This window comes from Schizophyllum commune, assembly GCF_000143185.2.
Source record: "Schizophyllum commune H4-8 unplaced genomic scaffold SCHCOscaffold_12, whole genome shotgun sequence".
NCBI classification, from domain to species: Eukaryota; Fungi; Basidiomycota; class Agaricomycetes; order Agaricales; family Schizophyllaceae; genus Schizophyllum; species Schizophyllum commune.
Window position 1 is genome coordinate 1,353,409 of NW_026089549.1, and position 24,898 is coordinate 1,378,306.

Consider the following 24,898-nt stretch of genomic DNA (forward strand, 5'->3'; position numbering starts at 1 on the left):
AAATGGGGCTGATATTCGAGGGTTTTCTCGTCACTCTCCCAACGTAAGTACCTGTGGGGTAAGGAATGTCATGAGTTCACGAGCGGCCGCCTTCGCGCGCCCTATCATGCCCGCCAAGCTGGTGTCCGCGTCCTGTATGTCTTCATTCATTGATCTTCAAGCGAGGAGGAGGTGCTCAGTCGTGTAGATGAGTTAGCTATCAGAGGAGCCACATGCGAGGCCGACACCGAAGGCACTTTATATACTGCCACAATTCGCGACCCTACAATCCGGCATATGCAGGTGTTTGAGTCGAAAGGACAATAAGTTGAAAAGAGGAAATAAGGAGAAAGCCTCACCGAATAAGCCTTCGGGTGCTTGCATCGTAAAGATGGAAACGAAGACGGAAAGAAGAAGCAAGGCTCACGCGTTTGATGATGACCAACAAACGTGCGTGATTGACCTTTAGATCGGATCAATGGGGACGAGATTGATGCATGGACTTTCCAACGGATCAACGGGAAACGCCTAACAATGGCCTCGTGGTCAAACGCCTTGAAAGATCTTTCTTCTTCAATCGGTCCCATTCACACCCTTCAACATCTGTTGCGATTCAAGGTCTTTGTCAACCTGCCCAATGAAATACATCCTGTGCGTACTTATAAATTGCGCGCTTCTTCAGCCATAGCTCCCCAATACGAGAAAGCTCTCTGATATGACACCATCCCTCCGACGCCAGTCTGGGCGTAGTTCCGTCCGCGCTCGTATTGACGCAGCTCCGTACTCCCCACCGAGCAAGACGAAACCTGTCGATATCAGTCGTGGTGTCCCAAAGAAGTCCAGGGCTCGTGGCATCACGCACAACGCGATCGCTAAAATCTCTGACGACTCTGAATACGTTCTTGTGGAGGTACGGTCTGGATTTTTCCCATTTGGCATCAGACTAAGTTGCCTCACAGAACGCTAGCCCCAGCTCTACGAACACAGTCCTAGCGGCCTTCGAGGACATACAAGCTGATTTGCAGGTATGTTCTTCGATCGAAATTTCTTGTACGAGGTTAAAGACGGATACAGGTCGCCAAGAGCCAGCTCGATGAACTATCGAAGAGAGAGAGAACCGCAATAACGTGCCCAGTTTGCATGGAGCCCAATTTTCTGCCTCGCATGTGCGTCAATTATCCACCGCCTCTTGTGAACCACCACTGATGTCCTATTAGGCTGAACTGTGGGCACGTATTCTGCCAGGCGTGCTTGTCTTCCCACTACCACGCTCAGCGTAGTGCAAACTGTCCTCTGTGTCGGGCGGCCATCCCTCTGTATCAAGATTTCCCCTTGTGCTACCAGCTTCGCGCGCAGGCTGTGGCGTGGGCGAATGCGAACGCAGTGACTGTACCTCCTCTGCAGAAATTCTTCTGTTTCCCCCCGCCGCGACCGCCATCGCCGCCTCGCCCTCCACGTCCAGCTGGTGAGGCTGCGTATGGCCCTATGCATATATATACGCATCGCATCAAGTACACGTACAGTCGCTCCTGTCGTCGCCGCTTTCAAAAACGCGGATAAGACTCTTCGGATTACGCTCCACTGCTTTCACTCGAAATACATGATGTTCTGACTGCTACCATCGCCCTTCTTCCCGGGCTTCTCGCTGCGTGATCTCCTTCCGGTACATCGCTTGTACGTGATATATTGGCCAGCACAAATTCAACCTTCATGTGACTCGCGCGTGCGTATCGACGGATCAAATCTCTGGTCTTTGTACCTTCGAACCCCTCACGGCGTTCCTGATCCGTCGCTGGGAAGTGTTCTCGCGTGCACAAGGCAACAAAGCGAGCATCCTAGATACCGGCCCTAGGGTAGGGCTACAGGGCGAGGGACGGAGCTGTTTAGACCGACCGGACCGTCTGGCCCAGCCGTATGCTTGTGTGTACAGTAGTGCGCCCACGGGCAGTCATCATCCATCCCTTCCGGGGCCTTCACCATTCCGCCCCGCGGATAGAGGCTACTCCAGCGTACGTATGAAAGGTTATTGCTGATGGAGTCGCGAAAGCGATCGCAGGCCGATTCTATGATGTCGTAAGGGACATTCCCACTTTTCTCACTTGCTGTTCGCGGGATCACCATCGATCAACGACGGCCATTCTTTCGAAGACTGGGGTCAGGTTCCGACAACGCTTGAAAGCTTGAGATACCGTGGGACAGTTGTATGTTTGTAATTTTGGTTCGGAATATGCCGCTTCGGAGCCGGATCACTGAACACGTGCACGAATAGCAACTGCCATTGACGTCTGGACCTACCAGACTGCTGCTATAGTCTATGTTATGAACGCTATGGAAACACATTTGCCAGTCCTTTCGCTGCTTTATCTACGAAGATGACAGCCCCAGCGAACATAGAATCTAGATCGAGACGGAAGGCCCACTGCATGAGTGGTCGGCTGCAAAGGAAAAAACGGATGAGTAGGGGAGGTCGCTCAATACATTCTGTTCGGCGGCGCCATGCGACGTATATGCCCAAGGTTCGTGCTCGTTTGCTAAGACCATGGGGGCCTCAGCGTACGCGGGTAAGCCGGCGCTCGATACATCCTGTGTGCATGTGTGAGTGCGCCGAAGTTTGTATCGGACCAGAGCGTACCGCGACCTGGGAGAGGTTCTGCACATCGACGTTGGTATCGAGCCCAGACCGCCCGTGTACTATCTGGGAGACGGCTGTGGGCGCAGCAGGCTGTGGTAGCAATTCTTGGGAGAAGTCTTGTCGCCGCAGAGGTACTAGGTCGGCGGCAGACGCGGGGCGATCGTCCGCTGCCTCTCCCGACAACCACTGCGGGGCGGCACCAGGTCGGAAGCCCTGATGAAAGGGGATGGACGCTTCGAGGAGCATTGGAAGGGGTGTCGAGGTCTTTGGCGGATCGATGTCCGCAGGCAGTATCAGCGGTGGTCGGGAGGCGAGGTGAGGCAAAGACGACCGCAGTGGAGGCAAGGTCAGCGCCGCGGGTTGCCTAGAAGTTTGTTCGTCATCGAGCGTATCATCGGCCCGTATCCCGTACGAGTCCTTTGAGCCCTCGCTGTTGGCATCGCATGCGAGTACAGTCAATCGCGCCGATGTGTGCTCGAAGTCCGTATTGGTCCCACCACCACCCCTTCGTCGCGGTGTATACTTATAGTACGGGAACTCTTCCTGGTGTCGCTGCGCTACATAGTCCGCGTGCTGCGTCCACCTGTCGCGCTCTGAACCAGGGAGCCGGTGCCACTCTTCGCCGGCCAGACGGCTCAGATGCTGCTGGCGCTTCTCCACATGATGCGTCTGGCGCAGGAAGTGAGAGCGAAACAGCATGAATGCGTTGGGCGGGCGCGGAATGTGTGACTTCCTGTCTTTGCGTCGCGGTCGATATCGTGAAGGTGCTGGTAGAGTTTGCGATGATAGGGGGGGTCCATAATACGGATTCATTGGGAAAACGTATGGATGATCTTGAGTACAGTGGTGTATGCGGCGCTCAGCGCCGTAGAGGACGCGAGGAATTATATGAGGTGGTAGCAACGGCTGAGCATGGCTCTGATGAACTGTCGCGGGATAGGGCGGTGAAGGTGGATAGCCGTACAGTTCGTCAGGGGCGTGAGCGAAGGCGTAGTCATCGGAACTTCCTTCCAAGTAGTCTCGATGTGCGCGTCTCTGGGGAGGGGCAAGATGTTGCAGCGCCCGAAGGTGAGTCCGTTGCTTGCTGTCGCGTTCTGGGACGCGTCAGACCACGAACAGAGGGTCACTGTTCACATACCATGAGGTCCCATTTTGCGGGCGATCGTGGCTTTGACCTCGAAGGGGCGCGCTCAGACTGCGACAGCTTGACATGCTGCTGTTATAATCGCGGCTTCAGTTCTTCCGCTCTCTGGACGCAAAGAATCGCCCAGGGTGTGATACTGGAGGACAATGTAGCCATGGTAGTCTTGCATTATGCTTTTGTGATGTACCCCGTCTGTGGTCAGCGAGGCGAGGAGAGCACGAGAAGGAGTACAGGCGACGAGGCGCCGAGCCCTCGGGCGGCAGCCACGTGGGTGCCATGACGGGAAATTGGCCATCACGTCCTCGGACGTTGCCGGAACTTGAGGCATCGCAAGAGGCCCTTCCTTGTAACTTCCAGCTTCTACCCCTTAGTAAGAAGTCACAAATATCACCTTGCTTCTGGATTTGATTCTTTCTACCTCCTTCGCTTGTTCGCGACAAGATAGCTTGCTTTCAGCACGTCGGCTCCCTGTTTGTACCAAACGACCTCGTGCATGCAACGAAGCTCGACACGCATCGTCAACTTTCCACCCCCGGAACATGCGCGCTAGTCTTTCATGAGACAAACTCCGGCGATGTCTTATCGGAAGTTCATCGTCAAAGGCGCGCAGCACGTAGAACTCTTTCCGATGCCTCATGACGCTCCCGCCGCCCAGTCTCGAGCGCGGGAGAAACTCGTCAATGACTCACTGTAGCCTCCCTTCGAAGCTCGTGGCCATCTGTGTGTCCGCCAGTGCGTTGCTGTCAGCGCTTCATTCCTCTTTATTTCGACTCTAGCCTCTATCGCAACGACCATCTTTGAGCTGCACAAAATTGCCCAAGTTGTCGGTATGTCGCCATGAATTTCTTTAGTGCCTTGCATACATTGCACGCAGGATTGGAACGTGTGTGATGAAGACCTCGAGGACATGGTTCCGTGCTTATATACTGATACGCCTTTCTCGTTCTCAGAGACGTCCGTCTATATCCCCAGCGGGCAAGGCGATTCGTGCCATACAAAAACCCCCCGATGCGTCTAGCTAGAGCAGGCCGCCCGGTCTATTTCTCTCTCCCCGCGATCTCTTACTCTCAACATCGCTTTTATCATGCCGGCTGACCGACGCTTTCCCTCCAGACGTTCTGTGCGCTTATTCGAGCGCCCGCCTCCGAACTACAGTGAGTAGTTCCCTTGTCAGGTACCCGCGGTTTCCCTCACACCACTCTTCAGAGGAATCCTCGCCGGAGAAGGAGGAAAATGAGAACTCTGCTCAGCAGGACTCTGTTCCGGCGGCGCCACAGACGGATACGACCATTGTCACACCTCCCCCTGCGAGCATGGCCCTTTCCCTTGCGAGCACGACCCGCTCTTCACCACCTGCCTCGGCATCCACACCTGCAGACTTGAGCTCGAACGAGCACGAGGACGAATTCGAAGCCGCCTTGGCTTGCTTCTTAGAGACTCAGTTCAGCGCTGACGTGGCCAGCATCCGCGGCCGCTGCCTGCATATATGCAACGTCGCAACGGCTGCCTGGAAGGCCCTCACGGTCGCGGAGCGGGAACAATACTTCAACGCAGCCAAACACAAGCAGACGAAGGACTCGCGCGAACAATCATCTGTCGCGCAAGATGACGGCCGAGTGGCGAAGTCGCCGACGCCCCCCATGCTCATGCCTGCCGATTGGTCGGATCCTCAGTCCCGTTCAACCATGGAGAAGGTGTATGGTCTCGAAGAGGCGCAGAGGTTGGAGGGCAGTGTCAGCATGCACGCGCCTCCGCATCAGTCCAAGTCACTCCTCGGCGGCTCGCGATCGACGCGGTCGCGGTCGCTGTCTGACCTCCCCAACCCTCCCCCTGAGCCCACCGCCATGACTACCACCTGGTCTGATGCAGGGTATCGGTTCCCGGAGATGTCTAGCGACGATGCCGATTGGCTCTGGCCTGCCCACCTATCCAACTCGCTCGTCGGCAGCGCGCGCACGGCAAAGACACGCTCGCTGCCTGACGTCTTCACGCAGGCGGCAGAGTCGAGCTCCAGCGCCACCGTGGGGAACGCCACGCTCTCGCTGTCAGAGCAGTCTTTCCCAGCTGCCAGCAACGACAACTTTGCGCAGGGGTCAAACTTGGGCTGGACCATCACGGAGAACGACAAGATTTACAAGCCGCCCACCCGCTCGAACTCGCACTCCCGCCGTCGCGGTGACGACCACATACCACGTCCTCCCAACTCTTCTATGTTGTTCAGATCCGAATACTGGAAGGAGCAGAAGGCGAACGCCTCCGAGCGTAACCACCGCGAGGTCAGTCGCGCTGCAGCTCGCGATCGCGCCCGGCATGAGCTCTCGGAAGCGGGTCGCGGTCACTATCAGCAGCTCGCAGACCGCTTGAAGGCGGATCTTAAACGCCAGTATCCGGGTTACAAGTTCAGCCCTGAGCATCGCAAGGGGGGTGATGCGGCAAAGCCCGGTAAGTGACTGGCAGGGGCATAGGTACACCTAGACTACGATCCTTGTAATGCTCTGCTTGCATATGCTGATCTCGAACGCGTCCTTCTCCCCTTGCTTTCAGCTATTTTCATGACTCGACAGGAATGGTGCAATCACACTGAAGGTGAGCTCCAAGCACACGTCGCCGCTTCCCGTGGGGCGGGGGAGAGAGGCAGTTTAGGCTACTCGGCGAAAGGTTGCGGACTTAGGAGAGCTTCGGACTGGACTGCTGTGAGCTGAGTCCGAGTTTACGAGGACTTAGTGGGAGTCAAGCGAAGCAGGCGCTGCGAGCCCGGATATAGCCCAGTGACGTCGCCGCGTCCGAAGGATTCGCGGTGTTAGGGTTAGCGTCGGCCGTGGTCGCCTCCCCGCTCTGACCTCCATCGCCTCAAGACTCCTGAAGCCAGATTCCGATTACCCGCCCTCCTCTTCCCCTCTCACACTCGCTAACGCTCGGGGAAGCACGGGCTTTGCTTCAGGCCCTTCTCCTTGGGCCTGGGGCGGGACCTGTCATCTGCTACAGCGTTCAGTCGGCCGGTCCGCACGCATGTGGGCGGCTGTGGGTGTGCGTCACGTTACACACGTGATGCCGCCACATGCAGCTCGCCGCGGGCGGCCGACTCCGACAAACCCCAGCCCTCGTTGCAGTGAGTGCTGGGTTCTCTCCCACTCTTCATGTCATCGAGACTTGATCCATAGGGACATATCCCTCTACATTCCTGAGCCTTCTCTAGACGCGTCCTAGGGCTCGCGAGCTAGCTTCGCTTGAACTGGAATTACCCGACTGGTCCCCTCAAGAACATAAAGCCGAAGCAGCCGAGGCGTCGACCTGCGGGCCGATGCCACACGTGGTTTGATGCATGTCACAGTCGCGTTCTGGTCACACGATACTCTCTTTGACGCAGACTCTTCCTCGCGTATTCACTGCGCAGACGACACTTTGAGGTGAGACCAGCCAACCTGACTATCGAACTATCATTGATTTGGCTCCGACACTGACTCGTCAGTTCACGAAAGCTCACGAAGATTTTCTGCGCAGGCCACTCCACGTCCACGTCCATGGCCCGGCCTTCGTCCGAATATACATACTGGACGACGATTCCTGATCAGAAGGACGGGATAACCTCTTTATCCTTCTCTCCAAGGGGGAAATACTTAGCAATCACTGGTCAGCGTCTCAGACTGCACTGATATTTGATATCTAACGATCGTGTTGGCTCAATGACAGGCTACGACGGGGTGTCTGTATGGAATGTGGGAGGACAGGATAAAGTAACTGTGCCTGACTCTCGTGCTGAGTATCGCGAGAAGCATCTATACACTCGCTCAGCATGGTTGTTCTTCGTCGAGAATAGCGTCGAGATCTTGGTCCTATGTTCCAAGCTCGGGGACGTGTTGTTATGGACTTTCGACGAGACTAAGCAGGCGCGTGCTTGTTCAAGCTTCTGCCATATGTACGACTTACACAACTCCAGGCCTTCGTGCGCTCGAAGCGCTTGAAGCTGAGCGGCGCGACTGAGGTCGTGTCCTTGGACGTATATCATGCCGAAGTCCCTGCCGACGAGTCTGCTCTCATAGCTGCCGCCTTGACCAACGGCACTATTGTTGTGTCGACTGTCACCGTCAACGCTGTTGTCCTCGAAAGATTCATCATCACATTAGACCAAGGCCGCTTTCCCCAACGCGTCAAGTTTGACCAACTCGGCCACACTCTCGTAGTTTTTGATCGAGCTGGCGGTATAATGCAAGTGTGGTCTCACACAGATCAGAAAGCTAATCTTATGATTTGACAGCTCACGATACGATTGTGAATCGGGTATGAAGGTAGGCGTTAGGGAAGACGCGCCCCGACTCATGTAAGCCCATTGTAAACGCGAAGCGTCTGGCATATGTCTGACAATGTCATCAAGCGCTTCAGTCGCTTTCGATCCTGTCGCACAACGCTATGCAGCATATACAGGCCGATCCATCGAGATCGTCTCCATGAGCAGCGATGTACCGCCAGTTTCGATTCCTTGCGCGAACAGCATCCTGTATCCCATGCATCTAGCCTTTGGAGAGGGTAGCGAAGTCCTGCTGGCAGGAACAGACAACGGTCATGCAGTGCTTTACGACGTCAACAACCCTTCCACGGTTCAGGTTCTGGACTACCCTAAAGGAGGACTAGTACAGCCTGTAGCGGTGTGTAGTCCTGTCCGCTTCCTTTCTGACTGAAGCTGATGTACCACGCCTAGACATGCACTACGGCGGAAGGCCATATACTGGCTTTTGCGGGGTCCAGCATACTGAAGGCCACTGACATCATCATTTATAGGAAGAGAGCGCCGTTGCCGGGATCAAGAATGTCGAGGCGTTGCATTGCTTGCTGCAAGGTATTCCTGCCTTATTGCATTTACTGGGCTTGCATGCTTGGCATCTATATGTATGGGTACTACGCGCATAACGACGAAGGGGGAGGACAGTGATTCAGCAATTCAGCCATTTTTTCACTGTATCATTCCGTCTTATAGCGGTTCTGGTGACCATGAATGTAGACCTATCGTGCACTTCCAATGCCGCAACTGTCCTACAATCACAGCGCTCATCCCACATGATGGGGTAACCATTGCGCCAGTCGATGCTTGTCGAGTCTGCATTGAATAGGTGGATAACAAGGAGGCGTGTAGTATATTTCATGCCCGACGATGAATGGACCATTTCGACGCGGGAGCGTGCGGAAACCATCGAGAGCATCTCGCAGTGCGACCGCCAAGGCCCGGGAACGGAGGTCCGTGTGCGCTTCGTGAGGACGATACCCAACGCAGCATCGGAGAAAGCCCCAGCATCGCCTGTACGCGAGTTAGTTTCGTAGCCGACATGTCAATTGCGGGCCTCGCCTCGTCCAAGAAGCTCCCCACGGCTCCCCTGGACTATTCTCCGTGAAGTCGAGTGCATCCTGCCCCACCAACGCACTCGCTGCAAGAAGACCCGAGCGTGAAGCGCCGGCGTCGTCTTTGGGCCCTGGACTATGGAGGAAACACCCTCCACCCGCAGACGATTCCCTCATCGCTGGCAGGTTCGATGATGCATACTATCCCTCGAATATCAGCCTCATTGTCAGCAGTCGCCGATTCCTTTCACTTACTCGAAGCTCGGCCGTGATGCAGATCGCGATGTGCGTGAAGATGAAGTCCGCGGATCGGGGCTTGAATTAGTCGCACAGTGCCTTCACGAGCTCGCGCAGGACATCGCTGATCACGCGCTCGGCGACATCGAGCGTTCGGGGATGCACGAGTTCAATGAGGGTCGACACTATCGAGTCCAGCCGGAAGAGGTCTTCGAGACGCCGCCACTCCGTCGCGAGCGGGTGCTGAAGATTCGTGAGACGCGGTAGCAGGCGCGTGAGCGGCAGCAGGACAGGGAGGTGGAGGTGGACGGGCAGGCCATGGCTGTCCCAGCCAACGAAACACGCAGGCGACTCACCATGGTCTCCACCAACCTGGACGTCGATACAGGCGCCCCGGGCTCGATCGCGCGACAGGTCGACCGCAGCAGCAAGTAGTAGTAGTAGTAGTAGTAGCGAGGCCCTTGCTGCCAGCAGTTGACGGTTCATCAGGACCTCTGGCAGATGCATCGCAGCAAGCGTCGGATCGTACGCCTCTTCGCCCGTACCCGCCAAACCCCATCTTGTGTAACCGTAGGTTACGCGCCTGCGTGATGGTCTTCTGGATCGCCGAGCAGCGCCAGCCGCAGTCGTCCGCCAACTTCATGACCACCAACAGCTTCGTACGACGTGGAGCTCTCCTTCAGAACCAACAGATCTGCACTGACGCAGAGCAACGTCGCCTGCCTCCGTTCAGCGACAGAGGTGCTGGAAGCCGTGAGCAAGCACTTTAGAGGCGCTGGGTGATACTAGATATGCACGGTGAGGATGGTGATCCATAGGTTCGAGGTCGTCGTGGCGCATTGACAACATTCGTCCAGGACGCCCGCGGGATCATCGTACTCATGCCTCACGAACCGGCGATGGCAAGGGACAGGTGACGTTGGGCGACGACCCAACGCGGTGCGCGCGATTCGGAGGGTGTGCGAGGAGGCGGACTGGCTGTCGCCGGAGCCGTACACGTAGCGTGGGCGAGGGGGGAGGCGTAAGTGAAAGTAGCGTTAGTCGACGGTCGTTGGGAGCCTGCCCCGTCCAGAGTTGAACATCCGCACGGTCACCAACGTCGCAGCGAACGGCTCGTCGTTGACAAAGTCGAAGATCGATGTCGTGGTATCCTTCGGGTTGCAGAGATCACTGCCGATGGGCAAGGTGGTCAAAGTCAAAGCACTGGCGGCTTCAGCGGCGGGTGAGGAGGACGGGCTCATCAGACGTCTGAGCCAGCCAACGGTGGAATAGCAGATGGATATTACAGAGCAAGGCGTAAATGTGTTGTATGGAAGTCCCAAGATCAGCTTCGTCGCACACCAACGCAAGCTGGAGGTCGCTCCGAGGCCGAGCACTCTTGAGAACCCGCTGGCGGTCTCTGCTGACCATGGTGATCGAGTGAGACGTTGGTCTATCGTGGATATCTTGTCCGCGTTGTCGGACAAGCGCAGGGGCGGGGCGCAAGTTGACGAGCGGGGGAGGAGATCGCCGAGAGGGCCGGTGGCGAGTCAAGCGCAGATGAGCTACGCTGATCACGGTCCGGTGCGCTGAGAAAGTGCACGTTAGAGCGAGCCTCGACGCGGACGAGCCCGGATTCACGCACTCATTTGCACGACAGGCCGCCATCGATGCGGTCGGTCGTCCTACGCATAGAGCCGGGCGCACGGAGCGGCGGGACCCCGGTCCTGGCGCCAGCGTGAGAGACGGATCTTCTCAAGGGCGGTAGGCCAGCCGTGACTGACGCTCGCGAGATCACGCCAGCACAGACGCGGCGCATCCCCAGCATGACGCCGAGGCTTCTGGGAGATGCCCGACGCGTCGATCGAGCCCGAGGGCGAGCCAGAATAGACCGAAGATTGCGGGAGCCGGGAGGGGGAGCTGGGGAGGGAGGCGCCAGCCTGTGGGAGCCTGATCTTGGTCAGCGGTGGTCAAAAGAAGGAGATGCGAAGTACGCACCTGCGACCCTCGCCTCATCGCGCCCTGCCTGCACGAGTCAACCCGGCGACCACTTCAGAGCGAGACGACATGGTGCGCCGAGGGGAGACGCATGTCCAGCAACGACGGCGAGACAGCTGTTCGTGCGTGAGCGTGGTCGAGAGAGAACGCAGGCAGGCGCTCACCTAATCTCACTGCCGTCGATCGTCCACGCCCCACGAAAGCCCCAGACGCCGGAGATGCGAGCAGCGCTGCATGCGCTGTGCTTCGTTGAAGAAAGCAAGGAAGGGGGAGCTTGGAAAACCGTACCTCTGAGCCAGGGAGCTGGGACATCATGGGGGAAGGGTCGAGGAGGCCGACCGACGGCATCTGCCGAGCGCATGTGCTGTGCCGCGCCCACGGCAGCATCAAGGCGATTACCATGTATGGTAGAGGCGATTACCATGTATGGTAGGGTGGCTGTGCCCGCTGCGTCGGCGTCCGCCCGAAATTCACCGTTCAGGCCGTTCGACTCGCACGCACGCTCGGGCGAGGGGGCACCGCCGCGCGTTCTTCCTAGCTTATCCGGGCTCGAGCCGGTGGCTGCAGCCCCAAGTGCTGTCGCCCAGTCTCCAGCCGCCCGCCCCTCCCGCGGCATCTACCGAGCGCATGTGCCGTGCCGCGCCCTCGGCAGCCCGAGGCGATTACCATGTATGATAGGGTCCACCAAGCCTCCCCTCGGCTATAGTGGTTCTTCACTGCGCTAGGACCTTTCCGGCAATGACCGCAGTTGCGAATCTCGTTTTCTTTGGTGCAACACCCGTGGTCTGAGCAAATGCCTGGTGCGTAAGCTCCGTAAGATCTGAAAGGCATGCTTTCGATTTTATATCAGCACGATAGGAATTCAGGTAGACCTCTGCTTCCTTCCCCAAATACAGGAGCGCGGCAATCCCATGCGCGCCTACATGTCGCTGAGCCACGCTTGATCCTTCGACAGTGTAGCCGTCAAGCACAGTCTTTCTACAGAAGTGTCAGCGCATGTCGTAACGGCACTGGGAAGGAAAGTTGAGGAAGTAGTGTTTGATTAGCGTTGAGAATCGGCAATGTGCGAAGCGCCGTTATAGGGAAAATGCAGTATGGCCAGCGAACTCAGCGCGCGGTGGTGGTGCGTAAAAGCACGACCGTACGATTCATACCCCTGGTCCGTCATGGTCGCCATCTCGGTCCCTCCCCTCTCTAGTCAATGTCCATCCGTCAGCGGTCGTTCTGTTTCGCCTTGAGGACAAGGTAACTTTCATGGCTTGACGGTGGAGACACAGGACATCCGTTGGCAGGTCGCTCAGACTAGCGCGATGGACACAGCCCACCTACCAAATAGAGTATGGGCTTGGTCGATGCCGCGGAAGAGGCGGGTGTCCGCAGACCGGAGCAAGCTAAATCCCGAGCAGACTTGTGGTCTGCCTGAAGAGAGAGGGAAGAAAGAGGGAAAAGGCAGACCTTTGGTCTGCCCTAAGTGTGCTGTCCTGTACCATATAATATGAGAAGAGGAACATGAAGACGAGGGTACCCCGCTTCAGCGAAGCGGGGGGTTGCGGGTCGGCGAACGACCGGCACTGAGCGGGGAAAATCAACCGACACGTGACATTGTGGCTGCCACATCCCGCTCGGGCGGCAGAGCCTCGCCGACGGTACACTGCGAGGCGACTCCAGCTTGACCGACAGCCAGATGCCGCCATCGGTCAAGGCCGAAGCAGCCCAAACCAGAGCGCAGCTCTAAGGCGATAGCCTCACGAGGCGCAGAAGCCTTCGGCCTCAAACCGAGCTAAGCGATGGCCGTCGCTTCTTGACATGCGCATAAGGGTAACGGGCTGGAAATGGAAGACAGGAAGAAGAAGGATGGGTATGAGGTAAGGGAGAAGCCAGTGTCTTGGGGAAAGCGGACAGAAAGGGAGAGGGCCCGGACGGGACTTGTTCAAAAGAAGCGCCGCGCGCGTGATCCGTTTGGTCGGAGCCGAACGTCATGTGACATGCTCGTTCGAAACGCAGTGTAAGTCCGATAATGTACGAGTGGGACCCGGAAAGCGAGCCATTGCAAGCACTGGGCGAGTCTTAATCGCGAGAAAGCTATGAAAGTATGGGTAGTAAAGCCAGGGGGATGTGAAGAGACTCAGGGAGCTCAGGGGGAGGGAAGAGGGAAGAACTCTGTTTCAGGAAGGGAAAGGGAAGGACCGCTGCGCGCGGTCGCGCGAAATGTCAATGGAGACAAGGGATAGGCGCAAGTTATTTTATCGCATCGAGCATATTGGCGCCAATTAGATTTTGAAACAGGCGAGGGAGAGGGAGAGGTAGCGCCTCGGAAGAGGGAGACGGCAGCAAGGAGGGTAGGGATCAACGCGCGGGAGGGGCATCTTGGCGCGAACCAAGTGTTCAAAAAGGGTGGAATGAAGCAGGGGCTTAAGGTGGTGGAGAACGCTGTGGCGTGCGTGAGATACTAGGACGATGTTGAGATAACCTGGAGTGGTGAAGTGAATGAAGTTGATTATAGAAGCGTGGGTATCGGAGGGTTTCGTGCTTTGGGGCGACGTAGAAGGTGCGTGGTCGCTGGGTAGGGCAACGAGGGCAGTGGAAGTCGCGTTTGTATGTGCTTGGCGCGCGCGGGCGCGAGGAGTAAGGATTAGGAAGGCCGATATAGAGGCCATGTGAGGTCTGGGGTCAAGCGGAGGAAGGAGCCGCATTAGCGGGAGTGTGAGAAACGGTCGGTGTGAGCAGTATTGATACACAGCGGGCGCGAGCCTCATGAGGTGTAGGATCGCGCGGATCGCTCTAGCGCGAGAATCAAGATGAGGAGAGGGTGTTGTAGGTGAAAGGGAAATGAAAGGGGGGTTGCGAAGGGTCGGTGTATACCTGAGTTGGGAAATATCAAAGAGACGAGTATTTCGAGATCGACAAGGGGTTTGAGAATAAAAGGGGCAGAGGGGAAAAAGGCGCGCGGCTAACGATTTGAGTACATAGCAGATGGTGAAGGGTGGGTAAGAGGCGTATGGCGTAAAAACAAGAATGGACGTAGTGAAAGCGGGTGCATTGCAGCGACGCGTCGGGCACCAGAGAGCCTCGTAAGGGGATGGGCGATACGAGTGAATCCAATGGCGTGGGGTGCTCGGTGCGTCAGGGTAGATAAAAAGAGTGTCTAAAATATGGGGCTAGAAAGGGAGAGGATGTGGAAGGAGCCGTGTGAGCAGCAGGGCGAAGGAGTAGGCGGCTTGATAGGTATCGCTTGTCGAAAGGGGTGTAGAAGTCGGGCGGCACATTGGTGCGAGACTAGCGTTGTACATTCGTTGGATGCGATCCGGTGACGCGAATAGCTTTGAGGAGGGACAAGGAGAGAGTGCGAATTGCTGGCGTAGAGAGTGGGCAATAGCAGGGGCGCGTCGTCGCCGGTCATCGATATGACATGTCTGATCGCGTGGCGATTCAGACCGGCGTTTGCCCGTACTTCCTTAGCTTGCCTATCACTGCGCTAGCTACTCGTGCCTCGTGCTAGCGCGGCTCACAGGACAGCACCTGAGCTGTAGCCATCGACTCTGGCCTCGAGTGCGCTCGCAAGACTGCAAGCCGTCTAGCCCTCGTTCGGGCATACGTGCAAGTCGAAAAGGTCCAGCAAAGAGAAGTGTCTTGCGGCACCTCATCCCGACCCTCCTTGAATACTTTGACACAGTGAGGACAAATCTAGTAGAGTAACTTGAGATCCAAGACATAGCATACGTCCGTCACGTTGTGGGCGCAAACAGGCCGGCATCAGCGTCACCCAGGGCATCTACCATTCGCGAGACTGATCCCATTTGTCAGGAATGCAGCCCGAAAGACGGCTTAATGCTCTGCTTGCACGCGCTACAACATGTGAGCTCTCCGGCAGACCGCAATCAAAAGGAATGAGTACCAAAAAGATGTCGCGCTCTTCAACTGAACTGAGGCAATCGTACTCGATGCAGCTGATTTTCTGCGACAGGAAGCGCTGGCGACTCGCGTCTGCCAGAACCGTCCTACGCTTCTTGCCTCTGCTCTGATACCACACTTTATCTCCTTCACTACGAAGAAGCAGGTGAGATCAGGACGAGAACCGCTCGCAGACACGCACAAGTCCCGATCTACGAATGTAAGTATACTGTAGCGAGTCACGATCATATTGTGGACGCACAGTACAGGCCACCTCGAAGGAAGAGTTGAAGAGCAAGCAAGCGCTGCTTCCCGTCAATGCATACGCGCGTTTCACGTCCGTCGACTACTTTCACCGCTGAACAAAAATCCGTATTGAGTGATAGCACGTGCACTGTGCGTCAGCTTACAAAAAACGAGGGGGGCGAAGACCATGTCTTGAAAGACGGAGTCAATGAAACGAGACTGCATGACAGCGTTCCACACCGCCGCTGCGAGGGAATCAATAATTGAACTCCCTACCGCCGATTTGAGCACACACCGCGCTGATAGCCCGTATCCAGGAAGATGTCTCCTCGCCTTAGTCCCTCTGCAAGCGACGTCAATGACAGATATGCGAACGGGGAAGCAATGGACGCACCACAAAGCATCTGTACCGTATACTCGCAAGTACGAGGGTGCTTGGTGAGAGCCGGAGACGGAGACGAACGGTCGCTTCCGGCTTTGAGCGTCGCCCCGGTTTCGTCAGTGTCGTAGGAGGAGCAGTTCATACTGAGTTACTCTGGGGTGAGATGGGACCGGCTTGAGAGCGAAGGAGTACGTAGGAAGATCCAGATTTACAAGTCCGCGACGCGGTGAAAGACTATGAAAGGCGGAGCGATCGGTCCGGTGGCCGCTGCCTATTGGCCCTCAACTTCATTACCTCAAAGAGGCATCCGAAGACCAGGCGTTAACAAGCCAACCCTAGCATTCCCACGTACTCCACAGGTCCTCATACTTCAGCGCAACCTAATTATCAATCAGTAGTAAATCTAGGCCACACGCTTAGCGAGCTACACATTTAACTTGTGTCAACGCGCCATTACAGGGATTTAGTGAACATCTTTTCTTGCGGATAGTTCCCCACTGGTTTACAGTGTCGGCGCTGGCAGACTCAGTCAAGTGCACTACGATGATCCAAATCGCTCTTCAGATGGAACAGCGGGATCCCGGTCCTGGCGCCAGCGTGAGAGACGGATCTTCTCAAGGGCGGTAGGCCGGCCGTGACTGACGCTCGCGAGATCACGCCAGCACAGACGCGGCGCATCCCCAGCATGACGCCGAGGCTTTTGGGAGATGCCCGACGCGTCGATCGAGCCCGAGGGCGAGCCAGAATAGACCGAAGATTGCGGGAGCCGGGAGGGGGAGCTGGGGAGGGAGGCGCCAGCCTGTGGGAGCCTGATCTTGGTCAGCGGTGGTCAAAAGAAGGAGATGCGAAGTACGCACCTGCGACCCTCGCCTCATCGCGCCCTGCCTGCACGAGTCAACCCGGCGACCACTTCAGAGCGAGACGACATGGTGCGCCGAGGGGAGACGCATGTCCAGCAACGACGGCGAGACAGCTGTTCGTGCGTGAGCGTGGTCGAGAGAGAACGCAGGCAGGCGCTCACCTAATCTCACTGCCGTCGATCGTCCACGCCCCACGAAAGCCCCAGACGCCGGAGATGCGAGCAGCGCTGCATGCGCTGTGCTTCGTTGAAGAAAGCAAGGAAGGGGGAGCTTGGAAAACCGTACCTCTGAGCCAGGGAGCTGGGACATCATGGGGGAAGGGTCGAGGAGGCCGACCGACGGCATCTGCCGAGCGCATGTGCTGTGCCGCGCCCTCGGCAGCATCAAGGCGATTACCATGTATGGTAGAGGCGATTACCATGTATGGTAGGGTGGCTGTGCCCGCTGCGTCGGCGTCCGCCCGAAATTCACCGTTCAGGCCGTTCGACTCGCACGCACGCTCGGGCGAGGGGGCACCGCCGCGCGTTCTTCCTAGCTTATCCGGGCTCGAGCCGGTGGCTGCAGCCCCAAGTGCTGTCGCCCAGTCTCCAGCCGCCCGCCCCTCCCGCGGCATCTACCGAGTGCCGTGCCGCGCCCTCGGCAGCCCGAGGCGATTACTATGGATGTGCCTCTCGTGTGCATTTGGTTCACCGTATTCCTCCCGCGATCTGCATTACCATCTTGCGTAATTAATCAAGTAAGCTGCTATCCCCGCCGGCGCCGGAAGGCCTATGGACGGAGCAAATCCCCCCATAGCCCGGTACGTCCCAGTACCGTGTACCGGCCGCCGTGTCTTCTATCTGCGCTCGATGCTGACCTAGCGCACTCTAGCATTGGCCTCACCATGCTGACCACTGACTCCACATGCATGGCTACCCCGTCAGCCGGCAGCCGGCGTCTCTGCCGTTGACTGTTGCGTGGTACCCTGGCGGCTAGGCCTGTCGACGCAAGCGCTCGAGGTTAGTTCCCTGTCACTTCCCGTGCCCATGATCAACTCACGTCTCCGATGTTCACCGCTACGGCCGACCGGTCGTCCAGTATCCACCTTGCGGCCTGCACTATGATATCGGACGGACGGACGATCTCCAGCTGCTCTTCGAAGTCTTCCGACGTCCACCGCGCCTCGAATCCTGCTGCCCAGTATTGGAGGAAAATATCCCTATATGTCCCAGGCCGCGGTTTTGCGCGCTGCACAGCAAAGTAAAGTGCCCTCGACGAAGGGTACTCGAAGATGTGGCGTATGCGAGCTGCGTACCAGCGCTCGGAGAGTGGGTCGGTTGGACGGACACATACGAAGCTGTTGCTCCCTGTCGTGCAGTAGAAGCCTCTCGGTGCTTCGACGCGACTATAGCACGAGATGGTGTCGGTGTCCAAGATCTTTGACAGTTCTTGATCGACGTGCGTGCGAGGGAACTCGCCAGGATATACGCCAATCTTTGCGAGCTCCTCCTTGGCCTCTGCACTATAGCCAACGACGTCGTCGTCCGAGTCGCTGTCTATGTCATCCTCCACCGCCTTCTCGTCCGTTTCGCCAGCCACGAAGCGATGAGCCTTGTTTAAGAGAGACCGGCAGTATTGCAGGACTGGCGGACTACTGGGCAGCAAAAGCCATTGGCGAAATATCGACCCCTTGAGGAACGAATGAAGCATTGTGTGCTCGGACTCGCCTTAAAACGAGTTAGTCAGTGCCAGGATCACGAATTGGATGGGAGTTCTACGCACCTGGCTTCGAACTTTTGGGTATGCGCTGCAGTCTCCCAGCAAGGCGCTCAAATGGGAAGCACCACCAGTTGCGCGCAGGACCTAGCAACGACATGAAGTCAGGTATATGGAAGGCCATATGATATCCAGGAAATATGAAGCCAGGAAAATGCTGTCGAAGACCTAGTATGTGCGCCTTCAGCTGGTCCCGAAATAGCTTCTGTGATGCGGCTGTAACTGTGTGTTTGCCGATGAGGACGGTGCCGATGGTTAGGTTCATGTTCATCGCGAGCACCGGTTCTAATTCGCGAGCTCGTGGGATGGCATGAGGGGAATCGGGATGCCACCTCAGCAAAAGGGCCAGGGGAACATATAGGCGATATAGCCAGCGCCACTGACTTGCTTTCAAGGTGCCTGCGTTCTGCGACCCAAGGTCCTCCGGTGGTTTGTCCTTCACCCAGCTCGGTACGCTTATCTCGCGTACAGCCTGCCGGATGAAGCCGATAGTGGAGTCGCGGTCGATAACTATCCAAGGCAGGGCAGGCAAAGGTTTCGTCAATCGCTGTGCAATTATCAGTAACTCATCCACCACCGTCTGTTGATTACTGACCCAAGCAACGAGAAGGTCGGCCAATTTCGCTTTAGCTAGCTTCGCACCAGGCGCCGACGTTCGGAGTTGCCGACGCTGTTCCGACGAAAAGTCCTCTTGCACGTTTCGACAGACCTCCAACAGGGAATCTTGCAGCATAGACAGCAGATACTTGTGAAGGTCTTTCCGATGCGCCTCAGTATCCTCCATAGGCTGCACGAGTCGCTTCTGAATCTTGCCGATATCGACGGCTACCTTGTAGGTCAGTCTATTGCTGTTGTTGTCGCTCGACGTTTCCTGCGAGGTAAAGTTGGGTGACAAGCTCGACAGCGACGGCGGCGGATTGAAGTCGTAGTGGAAGGCTGGATGGCGCTCCTTCCAAGAATCTCTCGCGCCACTTTCAAGTCCCATGGCCTCGCGAAAGAATCGCTGAATTACAATGAGGAACCATGTGTGCATCGGGTCAATCACGACTTGCTGAGAGGGTCTCCAGTACAGCAGCCTCCAGAGCTCCGACCAACGAGCCCCAAATAACTGTTCAATAGCTTGCCGCGCGGTACGAGTGGCTTCTTTCCAGAGATACGCTCCCTTCCTAAGCCTGTCGTCGTCGGTGGGCTGCCAGGACTCGAAGTCTATCCTGCCCAGGTGGGCCTGTAGCCAGCATTGGCAGACGAAGCAGAAGTTGTGCGAGGTCACATCCATAAGACCTGCACTAGGTCTAGCACCCTTCAGATCAGCGATGAGGATGGCTAAGAGCACCCGGTATATGAAGCGATACGGCGTCTGCTCAGGATCGGTGGAACCTGTATAGCGGAATCGCGCGCCTCGAGTGTATCCATCCTCCAAATCATCTATCAGCGGGCGTAGATAATGTTGGTAGGCGGCTTCTTTTGCGTCCGGTTCGTTCGGGCCCTGGATTATGGCCAGATATCTGTAGGCGTCATCATTGCGCATCTCCAGCGGGAGATTCAAACAGGTGATGACGATCTGCCCGGTAGAGGCCTTACGGCCACGGAGTGAGTTGCCCTGGGCGTTGAAAAAGTCGATGTGGAGGGCGAATAGCCACCGCTTCTCTTCGCCCCTATCAGCGATGAAAGAGCGATTGGGGTCGATGGGGTCGGACAGGGTCCGGAGGAGGGTTCCATCTGCCACCGAGCGCTGCACCGTTGGCGCTACAGGGTTTCTGTCGACGTCCTCGCAGAATGAGTCACCGTAAGCCTCCATACCGGGCAAAGCAATGAGGCGGCCGAACCAATCGAAGAACGGATAGTATTCGAATACTCTCCGGGCGTTCCCCTGGTCGTCAACGAGACGTTCGCCGCAGATACCTTCCGATCCATCAGTCACCTCGCTGCATAGTTGAGGATATCGAGGGATATCGGACGGCGGAACATAGCTCGGCTTGTAGGTGCGGCTGCAGCTGAGGCATACTGCGTAAGGTATGGTGCGAACTCCAAGGTTCAAGCGACTCTCAATCGTCCGCACATCCTCAGGGGTGGCATCCAAAGCCCGCCTCTGGAGTATGTTGATGCCGCCGCCCAGCACGGCTATAGATGTCGCGTAGAGCTTTGCACACTTCAGGATGAAGTTCGCCCCGGGACGACTGGTTCTATGGAATATGCGCGAAGTGAGGGCGAGGCAGTAGGCGATGAGAGTTGCTGGGGGGACAGTGTCGAAATTTCCAGTTCGTAGATGGCCTAATGATGATATGAGTCCAGGTGATGAGACGCTATGCAGGCGTGACCTTACCGTTGTCTATGCGTAAAGGCGTCTTAACAGGGTATAGCTGAGCGTAGGCAGAGAGATATGCTTCTATGGTTTCTATGTCCGTGACAGCCTTCTTGACTTCTTCGGCGGCGACTGGATGGCGAATATGACGCAGTTTCTCTCGCTGCTGGGCGACCACGCTATCAACGCACGCCAGTGTTTGGGGAAAGTGATCATGATCGTGTTCCCGCATGTCCTGCAACATGGAAAGGCACTGGCGTAGCGCTTTCTGAACCACATCGACTGCTCCTAACGCATCTCGAGCGAACTTGTTGAGAATGGGTCGCGATCCGAGGTAGGTAGCGAGCGTAGGTGCAGCCGCTGTAGAACTCTGTCCCTCGGCATCCCGCGCAGCGTGAGGCGCCCTGGTCTGCAGATCCCATAAGCGAGGCGATAAATCGATCGTCATGAAAAAAAACTGGCCTGGATGAGTGTTGGGGACCGCCTTGCATGCTCCTCGCCTAGCTGAAAGGCAGTAGTTGCAAACAGTTCTTCTGCAGCCTCATCAAGAGAGACAGATCTTGATGTTGACGCAGATGTGGCGCTAGAAGTTCTTTCAGGCGCAGGCGCCGAAGGCTGACTTCGTCTGATGATGGTGGCTGGATCTTGCCTTATTCCCGCAAAAGCTGTCGTGGGCTTGCGCCACCTGCCCGCGACTGGAATTGGCGCTGTGGAGCGGGATGGCTGAGCCCCGCTACTTGGAGGACCATTCTGCGCCATGTTTTTGTAGCGTTCAGTGAGATCCAGTTTGGGCGCCATCGGAGTTGCGTTTGTGGGGGTCTTCAATTCACTATGTCAGTGATAGACGGAATGAGTTCGCATGAATCCTCACCACCTCTGGGTGTAACTAAGAGATTTACGGAGAATGCGGCGGTCAGGATTGATAAATTGCGAAAGAGTGCGCTTGGACGCGATCATCAAGATCCGCCAGTTTCGAGTTCGAATCCCACACAATCCATCTGAGTGAGAGTTTTATCACAAAGATGAGTAACAGAGCGTTGCTGAGCGAGTACCACACTTATAACCTAACGCAACTCGATCTCAAAGTGCCGCCAATAAGCAAGGAAGCGACATTCACTTATATATAAGGCCATTAGGCATGACATTAGTGCGAATGTCTGCAGACATGGATGCCGAACGCGTCGGAAATTTACTCCGGACGCTTTTCTGGATGATGTGGGATAAGTTCACCGCTTCGGCCTCACCAGAGTGTAAGAAATGGCCGGCAACATCGTCGCTGAAGTGCTTGCCTCGCCGGCGTACGATTCAGCCGCGTGTAGGCATTTCACCCGACGGACGCAGTTACAGACTCGGGTGGTAGGGGGAAGAGTCCGTCCCGCGATACGATGTAGCCCTCAAAGGGTGCGAAAAAGGTCGTCGTCGGGGGCCACTTGGGGCATGACGACGCGATTGTCTTCGAGGAAGTGGTCGAATTTTTTTTTGTCCAGGAAGGAAAGAGTTCGCGCATGAGAACGCAAGGGGGCGTATCTTGCGATAGTCGCGCAGATCGCTGCAATCTGGTGAGCTCGCCGAGACGCATGACGCTGCGGAAGCCAGTGAGAGGGAAGCTCCTATGAGCATTTCGTCGTAATATTGTGATGTTGCGCATGTCGGTCGTAGTTCCGCGACATCGCGACAGTTCAGCTGTCGCTAGCGGTTGGAGTTGAAGCATCTATCGGTCGGCGAGGGTGCGCGCAACTAGGGGGTGCTTGCGCTTTTCACGGACGTCGGGGAAGAAGGGCAAAATCCATTGCAGACAACCAAGAGGTAAGAGTCGAAGACCAGGGCTTGAAGTGGTGGAACATGCAGTTGAGCAAGCTCATAGTGTCGGGAGTAGGTCGAGCGAGTGGTTGTGCATGCTGCAAAAAGAGACGTAAGGATTTGCATCAGAGTCGTACGGGGCGGTCGACCCAGACGGAGTTGATCGAAGGTTTCCGATCGCTGCTTGAATCGATCGGCCACCTTCGACATCTGCAGAGCTGTACGAGCGTACACTCATTCAGCGCCCGCCCACCGCTCCCTTGTTCTTTTGCGAATTGTGTAATATTTGTGGGAGAATTGCGTCACTTCAAGACTACGTTAATCATATTTCCCCGACTCTGAGAACCCGGTCGGGGTGTCCCGCTCATGCGCTGAGCCCGGGATCTCTAGAGCCTGTCGCCTCTGCCTGCCGCCCATCAAGATGTCGGCGGAGAGCGGTGTCCCCAACCTGAGGAACGCATGAGTCCATTGAGAAGAGCGCGGCTCTGCATTCACGTGACCGCGACCCGCGCCAGATGCCGCTTGATCCGTGTTTGGCTTAGCCTGCCGAGGCGCTGCTCCCTGGTCCGCGGCTCGGAGTCACAGCGCTCACAACCTGCCTCGCCATTCGCGGCGGAGGAGGGAACTCTCTTTTCGAAGGACCATCAGTCTAACATATCATGCATGATCTTTACACTCGTGTCCCGCGGGGCGGTTCCAACTAACTGCTGCGTTGATTCACGAAAGAGCTGTGCCCCGCACGCTGGTCCAAAGTTATCGGACAATGGTTACTCTGCATCAGACTTCACTCTTTCTTCCAATAACAACGCCTCCGTGCTCCATTCTTCGAACGACTTAACAATGCGGTGCAGGGTCTTAGCGGAAAGATTCTGCCTCTTCAAGAGTCCATTGCTGCAGGACCCTACTCAAAGGTCCTTGCAATCAGTCTCACGCTCACATGCTCTGCACCCGGGTGTATATAATCGACGGGATCGACTGGCACACTCTGCCCCATCGCCTTCGATCATGCGCAGATCTACTGAGGACGCCTTCGGAGGCGATGATTCGAGCGACAACCCACCGCTTCAGGTATCTTTAATCCACATCTTTTTCTATTATCTCATCTATCATCAGAAGGTTAGGCGCGTCCAAATTCCAGAGGGTGACCCTCTGAAGCAAGTCCAGCAAGAATCTCACTTGCGCGAAAGAATAAGGGGGCTGAACGACCGCATTCATCGCCTGGAGAAGGAGAATACCTTACAAGCCCAGGAGCTATCCGACTTGATGGTCGGTCTGGAGATCTGCCTGCGTTCCCCCATTGATACATGCCGCTCCTACAGAACGTTGACGACGCGAACGTCCGCCTCGCCCAAAAGGAAACCGACCGCCTATATAAAGCTACCGTCGAAAAGGACAAACAGATAGCGACATTGCAGCTCACCATTGGACGACTACGATTTGGCTTATCGCATGTACATTTTCGTGATATGAGCGCAATCCTCTACCTGATCGTCGTCCTTAGCGGGATTCTGTAGACAGCATCAGGAGTGTACCTCAGGCAGGAGCCTTGACAGACCCTCTCTCGGTGCGTGTTCTTCTCTCATCAATGATTATCACTGATCTATTTATTGTTGTATTGCCAGAGCACTCAGCCAGAACTAGAGGCAGAGCGGCAGCGCGTCACCGAGCCTCATGCTACATCCCATGAACTTCAGGTGCGCCAGTACACCATCAAAAGATTTCGCCTGTTCTCATCTCTCTAGTCGAGAGCCGCTCGCGCCGAGGCGGAATGTGCAAAGTGCAAGCAGGAAATCGATGCCTTGCAGATAGCCGTGTTGAAACTCCAGGTAAGCCTCGTAAACATAAGAAGTGCCCGATACCCATCCGCTTGCAGAAAACACAAGAGGACGCTGAGGCCGCTTTCAAGTCACAGGAACAAGAAATGACCAAGGCAAGTATCGTAGAGCGCCTTGCATCGCGCCGCATAATTGATGATTTTCCAGAAACTACAGGCCGCTGAGGAAGCGCGCAAAACGCAAGAGAGTCTGATTGTCGAGCTGACAAAGCAACTCGCTATTCTCAAGGCAAGCTTTCTACACTACGCAGCGCTTTAATACCATGACTTACCGGTTGTAGAGAGCCTCTCTTGTAGTACCCAGCAGCGAGTCGGAATATGCGAGCGAGCGCTCAAGCCAAGCTCAGGACCCACGCCCTTCGCCACCCATTCGTTGTTCGCCATGTCATGTTTCTCTTCAGTCTATGCTGGTACGGAGCGAGGATCAGATCGCGAAATTGCAGCATGATGACCTGAACGTGCACCTAACTGTCTTGGAGGCCAAATGGGGCGAGAAACTTTGGGAAAGTTTACCTTCCCCGAGTAAGC

The 24,898-nt window shown here is 56.3% G+C and overlaps 9 protein-coding genes across 9 annotated transcripts; 4 read left to right on the forward strand and 5 right to left on the reverse strand.

The window, feature by feature from the left end:
• Positions 1–694: 694 nt before the first annotated feature.
• Positions 695–1,539, forward strand: SCHCODRAFT_02705821 (uncharacterized protein; the record flags this gene model as incomplete). Its single annotated transcript, XM_050347004.1, has 4 exons — positions 695–889; positions 939–1,004; positions 1,054–1,145; positions 1,197–1,539. The coding sequence occupies 4 exons, from the start codon at positions 695–697 to the stop codon at positions 1,537–1,539; spliced, it is 696 nt and encodes a 231-aa protein (XP_050198035.1).
• An 837-nt stretch (positions 1,540–2,376) lies between these two features.
• SCHCODRAFT_02672468 (uncharacterized protein) lies at positions 2,377–3,762 on the reverse strand (the record flags this gene model as incomplete). Its single annotated transcript, XM_003027849.2, has 3 exons — positions 2,377–2,562; positions 2,612–3,705; positions 3,750–3,762. 3 exons carry the CDS (start codon positions 3,760–3,762, stop codon positions 2,377–2,379), a joined length of 1,293 nt encoding a protein of 430 aa, XP_003027895.1.
• Positions 3,763–4,839: 1,077 nt separating this feature from the next.
• Positions 4,840–6,986, forward strand: SCHCODRAFT_02516391 (uncharacterized protein; the record flags this gene model as incomplete). The annotated part of the gene is made up of 6 exons (XM_050343351.1): positions 4,840–4,909; positions 4,962–6,197; positions 6,300–6,341; positions 6,748–6,782; positions 6,820–6,864; positions 6,963–6,986. 6 exons carry the CDS (start codon positions 4,840–4,842, stop codon positions 6,984–6,986), a joined length of 1,452 nt encoding a protein of 483 aa, XP_050198036.1.
• Positions 6,987–7,276: 290 nt separating this feature from the next.
• SCHCODRAFT_02516143 (WD40 repeat-like protein) lies at positions 7,277–8,682 on the forward strand (the record flags this gene model as incomplete). The annotated part of the gene is made up of 6 exons (XM_050343347.1): positions 7,277–7,385; positions 7,446–7,671; positions 7,725–7,967; positions 8,011–8,073; positions 8,128–8,398; positions 8,452–8,682. 6 exons carry the CDS (start codon positions 7,277–7,279, stop codon positions 8,680–8,682), a joined length of 1,143 nt encoding a protein of 380 aa, XP_050198037.1.
• A 725-nt stretch (positions 8,683–9,407) lies between these two features.
• On the reverse strand, positions 9,408–9,966 carry SCHCODRAFT_02705824 (uncharacterized protein; the record flags this gene model as incomplete). The annotated part of the gene is made up of 3 exons (XM_050347005.1): positions 9,408–9,566; positions 9,680–9,787; positions 9,853–9,966. 3 exons carry the CDS (start codon positions 9,964–9,966, stop codon positions 9,408–9,410), a joined length of 381 nt encoding a protein of 126 aa, XP_050198038.1.
• A 394-nt stretch (positions 9,967–10,360) lies between these two features.
• SCHCODRAFT_02516144 (uncharacterized protein) lies at positions 10,361–11,724 on the reverse strand (the record flags this gene model as incomplete). The annotated part of the gene is made up of 7 exons (XM_050343348.1): positions 10,361–10,725; positions 10,788–10,891; positions 10,948–10,987; positions 11,050–11,242; positions 11,301–11,328; positions 11,390–11,416; positions 11,465–11,724. The coding sequence occupies 7 exons, from the start codon at positions 11,722–11,724 to the stop codon at positions 10,361–10,363; spliced, it is 1,017 nt and encodes a 338-aa protein (XP_050198039.1).
• Positions 11,725–15,125: 3,401 nt separating this feature from the next.
• SCHCODRAFT_02705825 (uncharacterized protein) lies at positions 15,126–15,961 on the reverse strand (the record flags this gene model as incomplete). The annotated part of the gene is made up of 7 exons (XM_050347006.1): positions 15,126–15,146; positions 15,196–15,343; positions 15,394–15,403; positions 15,454–15,549; positions 15,602–15,682; positions 15,733–15,780; positions 15,832–15,961. The coding sequence occupies 7 exons, from the start codon at positions 15,959–15,961 to the stop codon at positions 15,126–15,128; spliced, it is 534 nt and encodes a 177-aa protein (XP_050198040.1).
• Positions 15,962–16,357: 396 nt separating this feature from the next.
• On the reverse strand, positions 16,358–21,184 carry SCHCODRAFT_02516623 (uncharacterized protein; the record flags this gene model as incomplete). The annotated part of the gene is made up of 8 exons (XM_050343358.1): positions 16,358–16,618; positions 16,677–16,704; positions 16,766–16,792; positions 16,841–17,292; positions 17,718–18,385; positions 18,441–18,981; positions 19,030–20,705; positions 20,758–21,184. 8 exons carry the CDS (start codon positions 21,182–21,184, stop codon positions 16,358–16,360), a joined length of 4,080 nt encoding a protein of 1,359 aa, XP_050198041.1.
• Positions 21,185–23,541: 2,357 nt separating this feature from the next.
• SCHCODRAFT_02515947 (uncharacterized protein) lies at positions 23,542–24,629 on the forward strand (the record flags this gene model as incomplete). Its single annotated transcript, XM_050343342.1, has 7 exons — positions 23,542–23,802; positions 23,856–23,987; positions 24,038–24,100; positions 24,159–24,230; positions 24,279–24,362; positions 24,410–24,475; positions 24,528–24,629. 7 exons carry the CDS (start codon positions 23,542–23,544, stop codon positions 24,627–24,629), a joined length of 780 nt encoding a protein of 259 aa, XP_050198042.1.
• Between the last annotated feature and the right edge of the window lie 269 nt (positions 24,630–24,898).